At 34.0% G+C, this 20,470-nt stretch overlaps 3 protein-coding genes across 6 annotated transcripts in view; 2 read left to right on the plus strand and 1 right to left on the minus strand.

Annotated features, from left to right (window-relative positions):
- The first annotated feature begins 9,203 nt into the window (after positions 1-9,203).
- The window catches only part of LOC129946726 (smoothelin-like protein 1), a 122,913-nt gene continuing 111,646 nt past the window's right edge, over positions 9,204-20,470 (plus strand). The window contains exon 1 of one of the 4 annotated variants that reach the window (XR_008781636.1): positions 9,204-9,572. The gene's annotated coding sequence lies outside the window, so the exon portion shown is untranslated. The remainder of the gene's footprint in view (positions 9,573-20,470) is intronic. The other 3 variants (XM_056057015.1, XM_056057011.1, XM_056057019.1) reach the window with 3 other exon arrangements.
- LOC129946733 (uncharacterized) lies at positions 12,804-13,797 on the minus strand (the record flags this gene model as incomplete). Its single annotated transcript, XM_056057038.1, has 1 exon — positions 12,804-13,797. A coding segment is annotated over one exon (597 nt), but the record flags the coding sequence as incomplete, so codon positions are not given.
- LOC129944147 (uncharacterized) lies at positions 16,437-17,368 on the plus strand (the record flags this gene model as incomplete). Its single annotated transcript, XM_056053345.1, has 1 exon — positions 16,437-17,368. A coding segment is annotated over one exon (612 nt), but the record flags the coding sequence as incomplete, so codon positions are not given.

Below are 20,470 nucleotides of genomic sequence, written 5' to 3' on the forward strand. Positions count from 1 at the left end.
ATTGTTGAACGTTTCTAAGTATTTAGAAACTCGCCAATTGCAAGCGAACGATTAAAAATAATTTTTAAAGGAACAGCCAATGCATTCTCACACATTCGTAAAATGATTGTTAAAATTCCATCAATATCACGTCGCTTATCACCCTTAACTTAAGCTTAGACAACACTAACACAATCTCAGAAGTAAAAAAACTTAAACTTCTTACTTACTTAACCCTTTTACACAAAATATTAAATGAAATTGTGTGGAAAGTAAATAAATCGTAGAGGAATAAAGTTAAACTTTGAGTTAAATGAAACAAAAATGATCGATTGTCATTCTGACATGTTGACTTGACTCAAATAACTTTGCAGTCAATTTAAAGTTGCCTCAATTGGAAGGAAATTTGTTGGCAGCTGGCCAATTAGATGCCAAAAATTTGCCTTACTTTCAAGTCCCTTATGTCGCCTGAATGTGCCCATTTTAAACTCGGTTTACTTCTGTTGATCGACTTGTATTGTTATTCCTTCTCAAATTTGACTAGGAACCCTTTTACACAAAACATTAAATGGAATTGTGCATAAAATAAATAATAATCACAGTAATAAAGTTCAGTTGTCAGTTAAATGAAAAATCGTGATTAACTGTCATTTTGACATAAGTATAGTTGAAATGATAGTTAGGTAGATTTTTCTTGGCTAATTTTTCAATAAAATTGGCTTGATTGAAATGAAATATTTTGGTAGCTGGTCAATCAGATACTAGAAACTTTCCTTACTTTCAAGCCCCTTTGTCGCCTGAACATGTCCATTACTTTTAAGAAACTTGTGTCTGCCACTTGCGCCTTTGTATAAAAGTGTCAAAGGGTTTCTGACCCGTTATCCTATGTAAGGGTTTTTCAAAAGGGGGGTAAATGTTGAAATGGAATAAAACAAGTTGTGTGTGAGGTAACAACAAAACTATTATGGCTTTTTATGGTGGCACGGATCCGAGTGTTCCAATTTTCAATGACTCTTCCGCGTATATTCGGCTGAATTTGATCGATGGTTTGTGTTTACCTTAAGAGCATCGGTCGATAGTTGTTTACGAGTGCATAGACCTGCGACTTCAAGAAACCCTACAGGAAAAAGTTTTGCGGGGTTAAATCGCATGACCTTAGTGGAAGAGTCAATCGTTTAATGTGTGGCACGTAGCGCCTTCCTACTGGAACCACATGTCGTCTAGGTCCATATGGTTCTGTTTGGGTCATAAGAAAGTAATTATCATCGTTATGTAGAGCTCATCGTTTTCAAAAAAATACGGACCAATTACGTCGCCGGCCGGCCCATAATCCATACCAAACAATAACTTTTTGAGGATGCATTATGTAGTGTCGTTCCATTTACGGCAATTATGCTTGTTAACACAGCCATTCGTTGGAAAATACGTCTCGTCGCTAAAGATGATTTTTGGCCAAAACTGGAATCGTATTCTAAACGATTCGAAGCCCAGTCAGCGAACAAACGGCGTTGTCTATGGCCATGAACTTTGAGCTCCTGGGTCAGTTGGATCTGAGTGTAGGCTTAAGTCCCGAAGCAAAATTATTTAAAAATTATTCTATGAGGTAGGAAGCATATATCTTCTGCGTAATCTAAATATTTTAAGTATATTGTCACAGTACATCATATTTCTCAGCTTACTATCAAGGTTGCAACATTACTGATCATCAATTAGATAAGAATTGGTGGCAATATGCAGCCCTGGCTAACTCCTTTGGACTTCAAAATCATCTGACCCTTAATAATAATATAATTGAGCTCATCCGGAATATCTCTCCTCCGTAAAGCTGTCAAAAGCCTTCTCAAAATGTATTAACAGCTGGTGAAGTGGTGATCGATATTCTTCGTACTAATCGATGACGATCCACAGTTGTTGATGTGATCAATAAAGAAGGATCCAATGCGGAGTCCTGCTTGTCCAGCGTCGAGTGTGGCTTCGAGGTGTTCTCTTACACGTTCTTAGGCAATCTTCGCTAATAAGGCAAATCGCAAATACCTCTTCTTTTTTTGCACATTTTTTGGAAGCTTGACTTGGAAACTTTCTTTTTTTCTATAAGCGGTTGCAGCAAATTGCTCGATGAACTTGGCGCTACTAATTGTGACGTTACGTTCTTTAACCCTGCATGTGTCCTTTAAAACCCGTTTACCTAATGCTATCAGAATTCTGATAGCTGTTTTAGTTAGCAGCAGCCCAACTCCAGCTGTCTTTCCAGAATATAGAAGTACAGTGTTACGAGTTGGAGACTTACACTTGGCCGATTTCAACCATCGTGCATTACTTAGCCCAAATATGTCCATCTTATACCGCATGAACTCTATTTTATTGAATATAAGTATGGACCTTCGCTTCCTACATCCAAGAGCGTGATCACATTCCAGAAACGAATCTTTATCCAGGTACTATAGCCAAAAGTCGTCAACGCATGTTCAGTACTTATCCCTAAACCAAGTAGTAGGCAAAGTTTGTATATCCTTTATATCCTCCTAATAAAGTATAACTTACAAAACCTATATTTTTTAAAACATCTATCATTTGTGAAACGAATTTTCCCAATGATGTAACTTTGTTCGTTCTTTTTTTTTTTAATGAAAAGCCAAACAAATCTTTTCAACCTTCTTTAGTTCAATGAAGTGAAGCTTAAAGATAAGTAGAGATGCATATGTTACATATAACCAAATGAGCTCATCATCGAAAATACTTCACCCTTGCTTCAAGTCGATTGTAGTATATGTTTTCCTGGAATCGAATGCATCTCTAAATCTGATGATAAATGTAGTCCAAGGTATTCCGGTGTTCCATCTCGGAATATCTGATGAACTCACACACTATTGTGCACACCAAAATAATGACGACGACATTGGTCGTCGTCAACGACTTCAACGACGCTGCGGCGGCGCAAATCTACGCTCAAATAGCTTTTTGTCCAATATATTTTTATTTGATCCTTTTACGCTGGCTTTGGCATCAAGTTGATTAAAAATACCGACTATCTTACTGTCTTGTCTTGCCACTGTCATTGTAGCTGTCATCAACATGGTTTGTCCTTCTTGCTGCTCCCATAAATCATATGTAGGTAAAGTGAGTGACTTTGTAACTTTGTTGGCAAAAGCAAATCGCACTTTTTTTAAGATAGCAAAAGTTGCGTTTTCGCGTTTCATGTTAAATTTGTTTTCATTTAACGCGACCGACATCGCATCGACGAGCGACGCGACGCACGCATGAATGGAAATGAAAATGGAAATGGAAGTCTGTGGCCAGGCTATAGGCCAGGTAAAGCAGAGCCAGGCCATGCCAGTAACGCACGTAACATTACCAATTTTGGGAAAAACTACATTTTAAGTGCGCCTCCTCTTGCTGCGCTGCTGCGGATTTTTTAAGCCAAAGAAGAGAAGGAGTGAAGTGAAAATTGTATACTGTGCTGTGTTCGTGTGGTGCGTTTGTAAGGCTGTGTATCTACTGTGTAAAGATTCTTATTGCAATGATTTTCTCGTAAATTCATTATGTGATATCGAATTAAAGTCAAGCAACCAGGCTTTACGTTTGGAGAGTCAAGTCAGTGAAGCAGTTAACAGGTTACAAAACATATACATTTGATACAAGGTGAGTTCTATGGGATTTCATTGAGTTTTTGTTACTTTATTTTCTTCTTTATTTTATTTTTGGTCATACAGCCTTTTGGAACTGGAATTGTGCTTGATGGAAATATAATTATTGTGGTGATGTGATTTTTGTTCACTTGGGGATGATTTTTTTACGATTTGTTTGTAAAATAAAATTTATAAGATATGATGTAGTTTTTGGGTGGGTTTTCCTTTCCGGGACAGCCAACAAGAGAGAGAGAGTGTGGTAGTCGTTGTCGTTGTCAAGGCAGGTTAAAGAGGTGGGTGCATTTAATTTTTTTTTTAACAGAGTGATGGTTTCTCGACGTAAGCCCTGTTCCTTGAGAGTTCCATATTTAGTACTGTTTAATGGTTTATGTGATGAAATTGAAGCACTCAGTTAAGTTGAATGTTTTCATGATCTTAAACAATGAAGGCCAACTTATTGCAAAATAAGAGCCAGACGATTTTCTTATTTCACTTGCCTGCCTACCCAGATTCTGACTCATAGAAAGAGTATCATGTTCTTAAATAAAACTGGGTAATCACTAACGAAGTGAAAGTTAGGTACAAGATATTTGCAATATTTCTGGGCTAAAATTTTATTTAGTTTTTTTTTGTTAAATGTATTCATAAAAAGATGAAATTATTTCCTTAAAGGTGATTTTCCAGAAGGTTCAAACTTTTTATATAAAATGAATTTCAAATGTTGTTTACCACTTGACTTATTTATGTCACTCTCGATTTTCTTTAGGTACGTTGCAATGAATTGCATGATAGTTATAATTAATTCAATGATACAATTCAAGTTTACTATTATCCTTGATCGATTTAAATATTTATCATTGAAACGGGAAATTAATCCTGTCATCCTGTTATGTATATATGTACATAGATTCAATTTGACAGCAATTTGTTTCAATCTTTTAATAGATAGATCATTTTTTTTTTTAATTTTTTCAATCTCTTGATGAAATAAGTTGACAATATTTATTGATGATGAGATCCAGGTCTATTTATCATTTTCAAGATTGTCACAATATTTATAATGGATCAAATATCTCAACTAATAGTCCCATAAGTTATTTTTGGAATGACAGGATATGTCATTGCATGTTTCAAAAACAGAATTGACCTTTTTTTTGGGATCAATTTAAAATGATTTTGTATAGTGTTATTGTAAAAAATGTATTTATATAGTAGGTGTTTTTTAGCTACATAAGAAGATGCGATAGTTGTTGTCTATAGTTTGACAGTTGAGAATGTCAAACTAATTGACATTTCTGTTAACTAGGGTTTTTAAATCAATTGGCTGATTTCACATTCAAGTTGAATAGGCTTTATTGGATATGCGAATTTAAAGATACCTTAAGCATCTTGCACATGAGCTACGAACTGCGACCTGTGTATGTTCGCTTATTTTGACTTTTCTTTCACATGAGCTTTATTTCTATTCGCAGACAGCGATGAATTATCAATTTATAATTACCCTTTTCAAAAAACAAAAGAAGAGTGGTATACATTTGAGGTTAAGTTGAAAAGTAACAATTTATTCATTGCAGTGTGGATGCTATGTGGAACGCGAATAGAGTTTGGCAGCTCGTAGCAATTCGTTACTTTTTGCAATTTTTTTTACAAAATTGTTTTTACAAAATTCCCTTGTTTTAGAGAACAAAATGCAAAATTTTATTATCCTAACGTAAATGTCAATTGGTTTCTTATAATTTAAATGTGTTTTTGTTTGAAATTGACTTTTTGAAATGTGAAAAATCACGTTTTTTCGTCCATGACCCTGATTACACGTGATGTTTTTTCGTTCGTTTTCGTCTTTCGTCTTTTTGACAGGTACCAACCCTCGTGATTAAACCTTTCCTTTTTTCGTTCCTTTCGTTATTCCTCTTTTTGTCTTCAAATTTCTCAACTGTATTAACGTTAACAGGTGTGGATGAAGGTGGGCTATGCGGTAAATTGTTATATTGGTTGAAGAAGGGCTCCGAAGACGTCCATGATGACTCCGAGCTGGAATTTTCATCTTCGATATGACAACTTTCGGACGTTAATTCATTCTAGAAAAAAAGTTAATCCCAATCAAATTAGGTGAAATTACATTCTCACCATTAATATATTCGATTCTCCGGGTATTTCCTCTGAACTTGGTTTTAGGAAACTAGCCATTTCGTAAAACCAAAGAGTTGGCTCATGAACATCATCAGCACCAGCTCCACTTTTTTTTTTGTGTTGTTCTCTTTGGTTCTTTCTTTTTGGATTTGTGACCGAATTGTTCTTATTTTACTTTTTATATCCGAAATTGTAACACCCGGTTTGATTTTTAAAAGCTCTTTTCGAATAATTTCAAGTGCCTCAATTGTTCAGCTTGTTATACAAATTGGGCCAACTTTGAAACAGCGTTAATAATACTTCCGTTTGAGTTTTTGTCCACATTTCTTAAATCGTTTAAATAAATAATTAAATCTACATTATTTCACGTTTATATTTGCCTTACTACACCGTACTCTGGAAAACTGAACTTATAGCTGTAAATTTTGCATTTTGTTTTTTTTTTTATTGGTTGTCAAAGCATAAACGTCAAAGTTCAACCAAAAACAGTCCATAAATTTTCAGGACTCTTTTCCGACTTCTTTCCCCCTACGTTTCTACACCCCTCACCCGATCTGTCAAAAAGACGAAAGAGGAAACAACCGAAAAAACATCTCGAGTAATCGGGCAACATTCGTTGTTCGCTCTCATGTGCAAGGCCTATTATTGCACGAGTAGGAAAGCTTAGATTGCTTCTAATATTCGACCGCAGAAATATATTAACATTTTAATTTGACCAGTTTATATTTCTAATTTTTCAGAGCAGACATTTCTGACAGCCAAAAGGAGAATTAGGTATAAGAAACTTTGTTTAGACTTACAAATTGGTCAACTAGTTTGTAGGCCTCATAAAATTCAACCATATCTTGAATCGTCGGTGCTCTGTACTTTTTTTAAACTATTGTTGTTATGTCAAGAAAAGAATTCTTCGGGTGTCATTTTTACGCATTGTGTGAATTTATTAGAATCATTTAAGAAAGAAAATTTTTAGAAATTGTTGATCTGTCAAACTACCAAACTGAGTTGTGGATTTTTACTAATTGTCACTATTTGACACTTCAACAATGAATTTAGGAACAATGTGATGACGACACATTGTTACAAAACGAATCAATCTTAACGTTAAGGAACGACAATAGTTAATAATTGTAAATAAGAGTTAACAATAGTAAGGAAAAGAACTGACCTCTGATCTGTCAGATAACCAAAAATACCACACATTCTTTGATACCGTTCTATTTCCATCCTGATAGCCCTCGTAAAACACTAACAAAAAGGTATTCAGATAACCTACATATCTATCTGATATTGAAAGCAATCATTTGGTTTAAAAAAACACCTCCATCAACCCTAAGTAACATTCTACCATCTAAACTTCAATGGCCTTACCTTATTACTTATAAATAAAATTAAAATTAAGGAAATCACCGTGTTGAAAATCCCTTCTTTTAACACTAAAGAATTATTAAACAGACATAATTTTTAATAAACCGCTAAGCAAACACGTGAAGTATGTATTTGACAGACTTACTTTATTTAAAAATTCATTTAGTATAGAATGTCGCAATTTAAATAAATGGATAGCTTCCAATTTTTTTTTCATTTTTTTCCTCTGCAATTATAAAAATATGTTTAGTTGAAAATTTGACAGCTTTAGCGCATTCGTTAACAAACAAAATGACAAACAAAAATAGTGCTAATCGTGTTCCATTCGCCACGAAAAAAATCAATTTTTAATGGAAATCTGAAGCTACCAATGGAAAACCACATTTTATTTAAATGTCTATCCAGTTATACCTATCAATGGGTAGGTGCAGACGACAAAGGGTACTTGAAGGTAAGCCAAGTTTATAATACATATATGATTTGCCAAAAGATTCGAAAGTTAGAACAAGAAAAATCTGTCTTACTATCTAGTCAAGTCAACTTATGTCAAAATGACAGCTGAATCAAAAAAAAAAAATTATTTTTGCACGATCGAATAGAGGAAGAGTTAAATGAAGTAAAGTAGCTATTTTTATATTATTGACATCTAAAAAACTTATTACTGGCTAAAACTTATGTTCAAGGAATGCAATTGACAGCAAGTAAAGTCCCTTACGATGTCTTAAACCGCTAATCGGTTTTTATCAATACTAATTTAGTTTCGGTATTTAAAGGCGATTATTATTTTTGGTATCAAAATGAAGCTTAAAAGTTGTAGATTTTTTTTACTGAACATAATATTTACTTCATTTATTTATTTCAACTATACTTTTATAATTAAAAGCAAAATTACTTCACTGAGAGCGTTCCGTTTTCTCCCTATAACCACCTGTCAGTTTGCTTTCAAATATTAACCCTTACCTAAAGCTCTCAATTACAATCAGAAACATAATTTTTTCTTACCTTCATATCTCTTTGTATCTTATAAGTTACAGTGAGATAAAACGATGCGACATCGAAATGGTTCATCAAACTGACAGCTATCAATTATACTGGTGTTAAACTGACAGCTCTCAATTATATTGGTGTATATACGAAAAGGGTGACGTTTTATTGAGAAAAAGAGTCTGGAAACTTGAGAGTTTGTATTTTGTGTTTTGAAAATCTTATGTACATATGTATATGTTCATATATCAAGCCTTGAGCCTAAAACATGTTAAGTAATAGCAACTTTAGTAGCTATTACATAAGCTATTTTTTTAAACTAAAATCACTGATAAAACCATAGCAGCAAAGCAAACCATTCATCTCTCATGACTCAAAAAATAAAATAAAAATTTCTCCAAGGACAACAATTTGGGTGTCGTCATCTTTATTTCAAAACACCAATAAATCTTCATCAAAGCTCCATCATGCATACCAAAGTTACTCCCAAAATAGGCAAAAGACCCTGATGTCGCACCAGCAAGTGCCCTTTTTTCGTTTTCAATTGTTATATGAACTTAACGTTCTCATGCAACGCATAGAGATCTATACCCAAGTTTAAGTGGCGAATGACACTCGTTTCTGTACATATTTTGTTGCACCTGAAAAAAGGCAAACAAACAAAAACAAAATGACATCTCTATGTAAAAGTCGTTCGGATGCATCGGATAGTATGTAGGTAAGGTAGTGGGGTAGAATTGATGCAGTTGCACTTGATATTACAAAAAAATAAAAACAAATAATAATAAAATTGCAAATATATTTTATTGCAAATAAAGTAGTAATTGTTTACCTATATGGTCCCCAAAGCTTTACAGCATCAATCAGTTCCATTTATCTATCTATCGTCGTCGGTTGGTTTTCAATTAATAATAAAATATTGATGATAAAATACCTTTCAATTTATATTTAAAAAATAAAAATAAATTGTATTCAAAAATTTCCCTGAGTGAATTCTACAAAAGTATCATCTTGACTGTCAAATTAAGTAAAATAAATTATTTAAAAAAAACTGAACTATCAAATTATACAAATTATTTGTTCTACTGTCACTTGTGAAAAAGTTACGTGCGTCAAGTGAGTCGTTTACAATTAAATTTCAAAAAAATTGACAGTTTAAGTAGGACAGTTTTATTTTTTCAAAAAATAAAACTGAAAAGATATTTTTGAAATATTAAGAAAACATTTTGATATTTTAATACAATTTGTGTGTGTCTTACGTCAACAGTCCATCGCAGAAGAAGAAAAAAATATAAAACTTAACATTGCGTTCACACTGCGCTCTTCTAACGGAATACGATACCAAGCCAAAAATATAAACCACCTAATCAATCACCGGGCCCAGGCAACAACAAAAACAAACATAATAAACGCGGTTTCGTTTTTGCGTTTAAGTTACATTCTAAACTTACATTTTCTAAGTGGGCGACTTCATAAGTCAAATTCTAGGTGAGTTCTCATGAAACTATCTCGTTATTTTGTTGGTTTAAAATGCAGAAGCAGAATTAGATTATGTAGTATCTTTAAGATACAACCATAATAATGTGAGATATTAAATACAGTAGCAGTTGCAAAGTAGACACTTACATTGTATGCAATTTGATAATTAAACCCACTAACCCTTAAAGAATAAGATGAATTGAATTTAACAAATAATCGTTATATTTATTTATTTAAAAACGAACGAGTTGAAAAGAAACCAACATTCAACTTGAGAATTATAAGCGGTGTAAATAAAAGTAATATGTTGTGGTTTGTTCATGTTATTTGTGGTGCTAAATATATTTACATACGTATATGTATATGTTACCGGAAATGTATGTAATCCGTCGTTATATATAATTCCTAGAAAATGTATACAACGCCAAAAATCGCCAGGAAATGTGTGAATTAATTCTTTTTATACACATTGCCTAGGAATTCTATAAATCTCCTAAGCAGCAATAGGAATTGTATATAAAGAATCAGGATATCGAAAATATGCTTACAACTTGGATGCAAGACAATAATAATTCGCATTGGAGCGAGGGTATAAAGTTCGTTCAACTCATGAAAAACAGGGCTTTTCACGCTGGAATTAAGCAAACTCCTTGGATGTAAAATTAAGGTAGGTCTACAGTTACCAAATGATTTCACGCAAAACATCGAAACTGAAGAAGATTTAGAGAAAATCATTGAAAACGGTCCAAACTGCTCTGTCTATTATGTTCAAAAAATGTAGTACTGCACAAAAATCGTCATTCTGCAAAGCAAAATCTGCAACAACAGGCAGGAAAAATGTTAAAAACAAGTGACAACAAGTTTCCTTCTGTGTTCATAGAAACTTCTGTAAGGATTTCCGTACCAGAAGTCCACCGAGGACGTGGTGACGCCCGAAATATTATAGGTGTAATCTTAAATAAAACAGATAACGAGCTTTATCAGATTGGAACAAAGAATGGAATCATAAAACAATTGTATTCTAGATCTGAATTCAGTGTGTGCCCTACAAATATTCTGGATTCCAAAGAGGTACCTAGTACCGAAATTTCACTACGCACAGTTGCGAATATACAATCAACTGGGACTGGACAAGGATTCAAAAAATGTCTTTGCAAGAAGGGTTGTAGCTCATCAAAATGTTTGTGCTTCAAAAATAAAATACTATGTAATTCTAAGTGTCACTCCTGTAAAAATAAATAAGTTCTTTCGTTTAAAAATAAAGAAAAAAATTAAGAAAACTCTTTTTATTTCATTTTTAGTTAGTATGTTTTATTTTTCCAGATTTTTGATATACGAGTACATACATAATATTAATTTAACACATTTCCTAGCGTTGTTAAGCAGTTGTATACAATTCCTAGGAAATATATACATTTCCTAGGAAAAATATATTGTAAATAATCTTTTATAAATATTTTTATACATTTCCTTAATAGACTCGACATTGTATATATTTCCTAGGAATTGTATATAATTCCTAGGTTTCATACATTTCCGGTAACATATACATTTGTATATTAAAAACAAATATACAAATCTGGAGTAATAGATAGATATTGAGGAAAAAATCTGTAAATTTCTGTCAAAAACCTGGGGGTTTGAGAACTTTGCATCTTCTTACAAATAAATTGACAGTTAATTACGACCACAGTTATATATAATTTCTGTTATGCAAATGTCAAATACATTCGGAATATTCAGTCTTTCAGACATAAGCATTCATTTTAACAGTGCACTGCTGGTGTGCCTTAGGGTTCTGTCCTGTCTCTGACACTCTTTTTTTCATTTTTACTCATGACCTCCTGTCTGAATTTTCTAATCCGCTTGACTTTTTCAATTAATTTTTAAACTCGCAACCCTATTCACCGGATGTGGACCTTGCATCTCGAAAGTCTTGGTATGCGTATGGTCGCCCAGCTCTTTTGGAATGATCACATACGTGATGTCGCTACCTAAGATGCTTGGGTGTCTTAAGGCATTGCATGAAATTTATCTCGATTTTTACGATTTTCTAACTAGAAGTTTTATTTTGCATGCTTTATTTTAGAACAAATTTTGTTAGCGTAATAAAGGTTATAGTTAATCAACTTTTAAAGAACTATTAAGTGAGAATAATTCATTCATATATTATTTTAGAAAAACCTTTACCTTAACCTACCGCTGCGGCACGGCGCGGCGGCGCAAGCAGTAGAAGGTCTCGAAAAAGTAAAAAATCACCAATCCGTAATGTGACTCCAAACGGAAACTTTAGTTAAAATTTGCTGAAAATTTGCTTTGTTTGACAGCTCAACAGCTGTAAAAAAAATTCAACAAACAAAAGACATTTGCTTTTGGAGGGATACCCATTTGTTATTATAGGCTGTGTACGCTACTTCCGCGGTAAATTTAATTTTTTTTCACTTGAAAACTCATATTTTTTACTTCATGAAAAATCAAAACAAACTTTTGAGAAAAAATAACAGCTGCAAATGAAAAAAGTGCCATTTTAGAAATATCATATTGGAAACGGCATTCAAAGCAACCTCGAAGGAGGCCCATCGTAACGCAGACTAACCCGAAGCTGAAGCGTATTTGTGTTTCAGCCATTAACCTTCCTCAACAAATAGGCAATCTAACACCGAAAGAATTTTTAAAATTGTATCAGTAGTTTCTGCGATTAGCTCGCCCAAACAAACAAACAAACAAACAAACTCTTCAGCTTTATAATATCAAGTATTGATAACCCACTATTTTGGCAACTGTCACTTTTGAAGTTGATACTGAAATTACTTAAAATGGAGAGATAAACGCTTCAATAATGCTTTAACATTGTTAAAATTTACAACAAAAACAAACGGTGAAAATTTGGCAGATCGCGTCTTTTCTCAAGATGACGAACAAGTTCTTGTGATATAAGATCTCTAGACTTTTTGATTGGGCCGACGTGAAAAATGTTTTTCCAGTATCTTACTAGACAATGTTCAAAATAGTGCTTAAAAAATAATTGGTAACAATAAAATTGTTTGTTTAAGTTCTTATATTTCCACCCATTTTGACCCGTCTTAAGCTGTGAAATACAACTGTTAAACTCGTCTCATCAATATACATACCTTCGAACCCAATTTCGATCGAATTTTTTAGTACAAAGATTCATTTTTAAGCCATACTACGCGAATGTGGAATTCATTACCATAAGGCTTCGGCCACGCAATGAGCGACGAGTCGCTGAGCGACCAATCTGAGCGATGGGTGGCCATTTTCTAAACGACACGTCGCTGAGCGATTAGTTGGAAAAATGCCTTCGTCAAGTGCGGTTCATCGTAGCTTACTGGTTGAAAGTCGCGCTCATATTTATAGATCTGTAATAAGATCGAGAATCCGTAGATTTGGTGTACACCCCATAAATCGTGAAAGGGAAAATTATGGTGAATTTCATCATTTATATCTAAATCTTCGCAGATTTCCAGATCGCTTTTGGCAATATTGTCGTATGTCAGTAACATCTTTTGATTTGCTGTTGGAAAAAGTTCGACCAAAATTAACAAGACAAAAGAAAGCAATTAGTCCAGAACAACGGCTGGTTTTATGTTTAAGGTTAGTTTTTTTTTTAATTTTTTTAATCTTTATTTGTATTCTTCAGTTTATCCAATATAATATTTTGAATGTCAGTTCTTATCTCAAGTTTTTCAAAATTGTTAAATTGTGCCATAAATGGCAAAAGACTTTTGAAAAATTGAAGGTCATCACTATCCTCTTCTTTTTTTGCTACCTCTTTCTTTAAAATTTGTAGTCTTTCTTTTTCTAACTCGAGAAATTCTGACTCCAAATTGTATGTTGACGATCTCTTATTTTTATTTTTTCGCACGTTTTGGGGGCAGCTGGTGCTCGTAGAAGGAGTGCTGTTTGTAAGCATATTGACACTTGAAAGGGTTACATCCTCTTCTTCCAGTAAATCTGATATTGTTTCTGCGAAAAAACGATTTTGAGCCATTGAATAACTTTCTGGTTCTCGAAGATTTCCCTCAGTTGGATCGGGTTCAATTGTCTGCCTCGTAAAGGCCATCATTTCAAAAAATGGCCATTTCGGTTTTGTTGGTGGAGCTTCGGATCCCGATACTGGACGTGGAGCTTTTCGAAGAACCCTTCGAAAAGTGTCTTTTAGGTTTTTCCACTTTAGTTTTACATTGGCTCCTGAAATTTGAAATATAATTATACGTACATATACTATTTACAATTTTTGTATCTTCAATGTTTTCAGATTTCTCGCAACAGGTCTTTCGTTTCGAGATTTAGCTTTTGCTTTTCGAATGGGCAGAAGCACAGTAAGTAACATTGTCTTGGAAACTAGCGTTATCATATGGGAACAACTTGTGGAAGAATATATGCCTATACCAACAACTGACCACCTTCGAAATGTTATTAACGATTACTACCGACGCTGGAAATTTCCTAACTGTTTTGGCAGTATTGATGGTAGACATTGCCAAATTCAATGTCCAGCAAATTCTGGCTCTCATTATTTTAACTACCTGCATTATTTTTCTATTGTACTGCAAGCTGTAGCTGATGCTGACAAAAAGTTTCTAACAATCGAGGTGGGTGGGAGAGGAAAACAAAGTGATGGTGGTACATTTTCTGGATCTACTTTGTTCAAATTACTTGAAGCTGATAAATTTAACGTTCCACCTCCACAAGCATTACCAGAATCAAACATTGTTCTTCCCAATTTTTTAATCGGAGATGAGGCTTACCCCCTGAAAAACTATTTACTAAGACCTTATCCAAGGAGAAACTTAAATGCTCAAACAGAAAACTTCAACAAAAAACTTTCAATCGCAAGAAAATGCATTGAGTGTGCATTTGGCATATTAAGCAAGAAATGGCGGTTTTTACAAAAAAACATCGAAACGAAGCCAAGCACTGCAGTTCGTTTAATTAAATGTGCTTGTATACTGCACAATTTTGTGAGAGAGTGCGATGGCGACAGTGACCTTGATTATATACACGTGTCTGCAGAAATGGCTAATGACTTAGCTCAAACAAATGCAACCACCCAAGAAGAACAGTCCCGTTATAACAGAAGCACAAGCAATGCGTTGAATACAAGAAACGAGCTTGTGCAATATTTTTGGGAATTCGGGCATTGAACAAAAAACACTACTATTTGTAAAGATTAAATAAATTAAACTTACCAGAACAATTACAAATTTGTCCAACTTTTTCCCACTCTTTATCGGTGACATTTTTATTTTTGTGATCTTTGTGGGTGTCCTGCCATAGCATTGGGCGGCTTTGGACAGCTGAAATTAAACTTTCAATGTTTATTGTAGACATCTTTTTTTTACGTCGCTCAGCGATCGACTGAAAAATTAAAACAAATTTGATTGCTAAGCGACGTCGCTCTGTCGCTTGAAAATTCGCTCAGTCGCTTACGGCTTATGTGGCCACCTCCATACGATTTCATGTGTTCTAATTTTTTTGAGTCGCTCAGCGGCTCGTCGCTCGGTCGCTCAGTCGCTCGTCGCTCGGACCCTTAGGGTCCGGCCACGTAATGAGCGACGAGCGACTGAGCGACCGAGCGACGAGCCGCTGAGCGACTCAAAAAAATTAGAACACATGAAATCGTATGGAGGTGGCCACATAAGCCGTAAGCGACTGAGCGAATTTTCAAGCGACAGAGCGACGTCGCTTAGCAATCAAATTTGTTTTAATTTTTCAGTCGATCGCTGAGCGACGTAAAAAAAAGATGTCTACAATAAACATTGAAAGTTTAATTTCAGCTGTCCAAAGCCGCCCAATGCTATGGCAGGACACCCACAAAGATCACAAAAATAAAAATGTCACCGATAAAGAGTGGGAAAAAGTTGGACAAATTTGTAATTGTTCTGGTAATTTTAATTTATTTAATCTTTACAAATAGTAGTGTTTTTTGTTCAATGCCCGAATTCCCAAAAATATTGCACAAGCTCGTTTCTTGTATTCAACGCATTGCTTGAGCTTCTGTTATAACGGGACTGTTCTTCTTGGGTGGTTGCATTTGTTTGAGCTAAGTCATTAGCCATTTCTGCAGACACGTGTATATAATCAAGGTCACTGTCGCCATCGCACTCTCTCACAAAATTGTGCAGTATACAAGCACATTTAATTAAACGAACTGCAGTGCTTGGCTTCGTTTCGATGTTTTTTTGTAAAAACCGCCATTTCTTGCTTAATATGCCAAATGCACACTCAATGCATTTTCTTGCGATTGAAAGTTTTTTGTTGAAGTTTTCTGTTTGAGCATTTAAGTTTCTCCTTGGATAAGGTCTTAGTAAATAGTTTTTCAGGGGGTAAGCCTCATCTCCGATTAAAAAATTGGGAAGAACAATGTTTGATTCTGGTAATGCTTGTGGAGGTGGAACGTTAAATTTATCAGCTTCAAGTAATTTGAACAAAGTAGATCCAGAAAATGTACCACCATCACTTTGTTTTCCTCTCCCACCCACCTCGATTGTTAGAAACTTTTTGTCAGCATCAGCTACAGCTTGCAGTACAATAGAAAAATAATGCAGGTAGTTAAAATAATGAGAGCCAGAATTTGCTGGACATTGAATTTGGCAATGTCTACCATCAATACTGCCAAAACAGTTAGGAAATTTCCAGCGTCGGTAGTAATCGTTAATAACATTTCGAAGGTGGTCAGTTGTTGGTATAGGCATATATTCTTCCACAAGTTGTTCCCATATGATAACGCTAGTTTCCAAGACAATGTTACTTACTGTGCTTCTGCCCATTCGAAAAGCAAAAGCTAAATCTCGAAACGAAAGACCTGTTGCGAGAAATCTGAAAACATTGAAGATACAAAAATTGTAAATAGTATATGTACGTATAATTATATTTCAAATTTCAGGAGCCAATGTAAAACTAAAGTGGAAAAACCTAAAAGACACTTTTCGAAGGGTTCTTCGAAAAGCTCCACGTCCAGTATCGGGATCCGAAGCTCCACCAACAAAACCGAAATGGCCATTTTTTGAAATGATGGCCTTTACGAGGCAGACAATTGAACCCGATCCAACTGAGGGAAATCTTCGAGAACCAGAAAGTTATTCAATGGCTCAAAATCGTTTTTTCGCAGAAACAATATCAGATTTACTGGAAGAAGAGGATGTAACCCTTTCAAGTGTCAATATGCTTACAAACAGCACTCCTTCTACGAGCACCAGCTGCCCCCAAAACGTGCGAAAAAATAAAAATAAGAGAGCGTCAACATACAATTTGGAGTCAGAATTTCTCGAGTTAGAAAAAGAAAGACTACAAATTTTAAAGAAAGAGGTAGCAAAAAAAGAAGAGGATAGTGATGACCTTCAATTTTTCAAAAGTCTTTTGCCATTTATGGCACAATTTAACAATTTTGAAAAACTTGAGATAAGAACTGACATTCAAAATATTATATTGGATAAACTGAAGAATACAAATAAAGATTAAAAAAATTAAAAAAAAAACTAACCTTAAACATAAAACCAGCCGTTGTTCTGGACTAATTGCTTTCTTTTGTCTTGTTAATTTTGGTCGAACTTTTTCCAACAGCAAATCAAAAGATGTTACTGACATACGACAATATTGCCAAAAGCGATCTGGAAATCTGCGAAGATTTAGATATAAATGATGAAATTCACCATAATTTTCCCTTTCACGATTTATGGGGTGTACACCAAATCTACGGATTCTCGATCTTATTACAGATCTATAAATATGAGCGCGACTTTCAACCAGTAAGCTACGATGAACCGCACTTGACGAAGGCATTTTTCCAAATAATCGCTCAGCGACGTGTCGTTTAGAAAATGGCCACCCATCGCTCAGATTGGTCGCTCAGCGACTCGTCGCTCGGTCGCTCAGTCGCTCGTCGCTCATTACGTGGCCGGACCCTAAGTCTCCCTTTTCCTGTCAATTTAATATTCAGGAAAAACCAATGTAAACCTTCTTTCAAGGCATCTCCCCTTTTACATATGTCCTTACTGTGTATTTGGCTCACTTAATGTGTCAAAACCCCTTGAGGTCTTAAATATTGTTTTTTGAGTGTTCCTCAATTTTTACAGACTTTTAAAAGAATTAATTCTTTTGTGAATGTTATCTTGAATTTAATGATTCATTTAATTGACTTAACGAGTTTGATTTTAAATTTAGCATTCACCAATCATTTAAAAGGTTGCAATCGTTTTTCAATCTAATCATTTGTGTGCGATCAATTGAATACAATCATTTGAAAACTCACTTATTGCCTTTATTTTGTTATTGTTGGCGAAGATATTTATCCTGAAATGAGCTGAACGTAAAATTGACGAAGTACTGTACGAATTTAACGAAAATATTTATGTATATATTGTTTTCACTACACTAGTGGAGGAAGTGTTATTCTGACGTTAAACTTTGCATAATGGCTGCGTTCAATCTCAGAAAAATAGGGTATCCGGATACCTTTTTGTTAGTGTTTTACATGTAAAATAACAGCTGATCAAAAACAGCTGATACATCAAAAAAGGAATCCAAAGGTATCCAAAAATTTCTGAAGTATCTGACAGAACAGCTGATTTAACACATGGGTGAATTTAAAGAAACTTGAAAATTTATTTCAGCTGTTAGTTCAAGTTGTATTTGAGGATGTTCTGTACATAATAGACGATGAAGAAGCTATTTGCCTCCGAATTTACAGATTACAGGTTAAGGTTATCTTTTATTTATTAAATTCTTACGCACCTATCATTTCATCATTGTCCGACGAATCAGTTGAATTATCCATTAAATGTTTTGTCTTACAACAATTTTAACTTCGAAGCTTAAATGTTTCTTTGCTTTTTGTGAACAGTTGAAAGTTGTTTTTATTTTTTGACGGCTACCCAACTAGTTCAACAAGGTACATATCTAAGAATCCACCTATCCAAGATACCCTATCTAACACAAGATTGAACGCAACCAATGCCAATACCAAACCTTACTTAACAGAAATAACAACTAAGTTTGACATATTCAACTGTCAAACAATAGTGATGCAGTTATGAAACTCCCTATATAAATGCAAACTTTCGTTAAGATAAAAAGAATAAGTTTAAGCTCGTAAATTCTTAATATCTAAATTGGGTGTTAACATAAATTATTGAAAACTCGACTTATTTAGAATATTTAAGTTCTTTGTTATAATTTTGTTTTATCTAACTCTAAAAAAACACGTGTCATTTAGATTTTCTAAATGGATATTTTATAGTTTTATTTAAACAGGTGTAACAAAATATGGTTCATCAAAATTACTCGCATAAAACACTTGATGTTTATCTTCAAAAAATAAAAATTCCCATTTGAAAATTCATATCAACCTACACGTTGTACTTTCCATAAACTAAATTCATAAATTTAACGTATTTAGGCATCAATAAGTAATTTATGACGAGTGATTGAACTCACCCCGAAATAATAACGATGTCTATTACCTTTTTCGGTTATTTTTATTTTTGTAGGTTATTGAATCAAGATGAGGTGTCGTGTTTTTCGTTGTTGCTGAGCTATGATCAAATGAATGAACATTCAAAGGAGTCGTATGACTTTTATATATATGCGATTGGAATTAGTAATTAATTTTCTAAGAAAATCGTATCGTGATGTGTGTAATGTGTATGGACTTCATATAAGTTCAAATTAAATGACTATAAAAAGTCATGGTGAAGTGCCAAGTTTAAATTGTTAAACAAATTTCACCATTTTAAGTAATTAATTTTAGTTGGCATTTATTTACTCTCACCATTTATAATTTTATAAATATTGTTTGCTACTGCAACGCCGCACTGTGTTGACAGATAGAATTAATCTAGTAAAACGTCAGATTCAATCTAGAAAAACGACAGATTCAATTGTCCTTGTCAAAATTAAATGAGATAACTGAAGTTTACCTATGGAAGTTAACAGATGTTACTCTTTTCTTCAATTAAATTTCACTTTTCTAAAAATATCAACACATATCAAAATCAGTCTTGAACTAACCCTGAACTCCGAGACTATCAAAGTGAATGACATAAGAAAAAATTAACTTAACTCAACTTAATTCAATTGAATTGCACAAAAAAATATAATTCAACAAAAAGAAATATGAGAGGGACATTTTTCTATGAAAAAGTCATCATAATTAAACAAATTTGTTTGTTGTCGCGTTCGTCCGCATCGCGTCGTTCGTTTCGGTTGTCCGCAAGCACATGCAATAGATCTGCATGGTAATAATAATATACACACTGTACAAAAGTACATATGTTGACCATTCCTGATTATCATCATAAGAGTTTTTATAGCATGCGCGAGTAATGATTCAATTAATTGTAGCATCATTCTATAAAAACTACTAGAATTATTATAGTTCTACAATAATGTTATGTTATATATTGTAATTGATTGTTATGCGGGGGCGTTAGAGTTAACATTTCAATAAGACAAACTTGAACTCGGTTTTTATGTGTCTGGACAAGAGAAATGAAGCTGTTTGTTTTTTTTGTTGGTTTGAGAAAAAGATTGAATACAGTGGGACAAAAATTCAAATTCCCTTAAATGGGGACTGTCTTGAAAAAAAATTCCCTTTAATCTTTCAAACCTTATTCGAAAATCTGTAACGCCAATTAAATGGAAGCAAATTTCCAATATAAATGAGTTCTGAGGGCATCTTTCGAAATTAACAAGTTCCCATTGGGGAAAATTTGGAGGAAAATGTATTCACCAAAACATAAATAAGGTATTTAGCTACTTACTTACTTAGGTCCTCAGGATTTAGGGCCTCTACTACGCCTACGAGCCACCGAGTACGGTTTTCGGAGATGTGTTTCAGCTCCCTCCAACTCTTGCCTAGTGAAGCTGATTCCGCTTCAACTTTC

Source organism: Eupeodes corollae, chromosome 2 (assembly GCF_945859685.1).
Source record: "Eupeodes corollae chromosome 2, idEupCoro1.1, whole genome shotgun sequence".
NCBI classification, from domain to species: domain Eukaryota; kingdom Metazoa; phylum Arthropoda; class Insecta; order Diptera; family Syrphidae; genus Eupeodes; species Eupeodes corollae.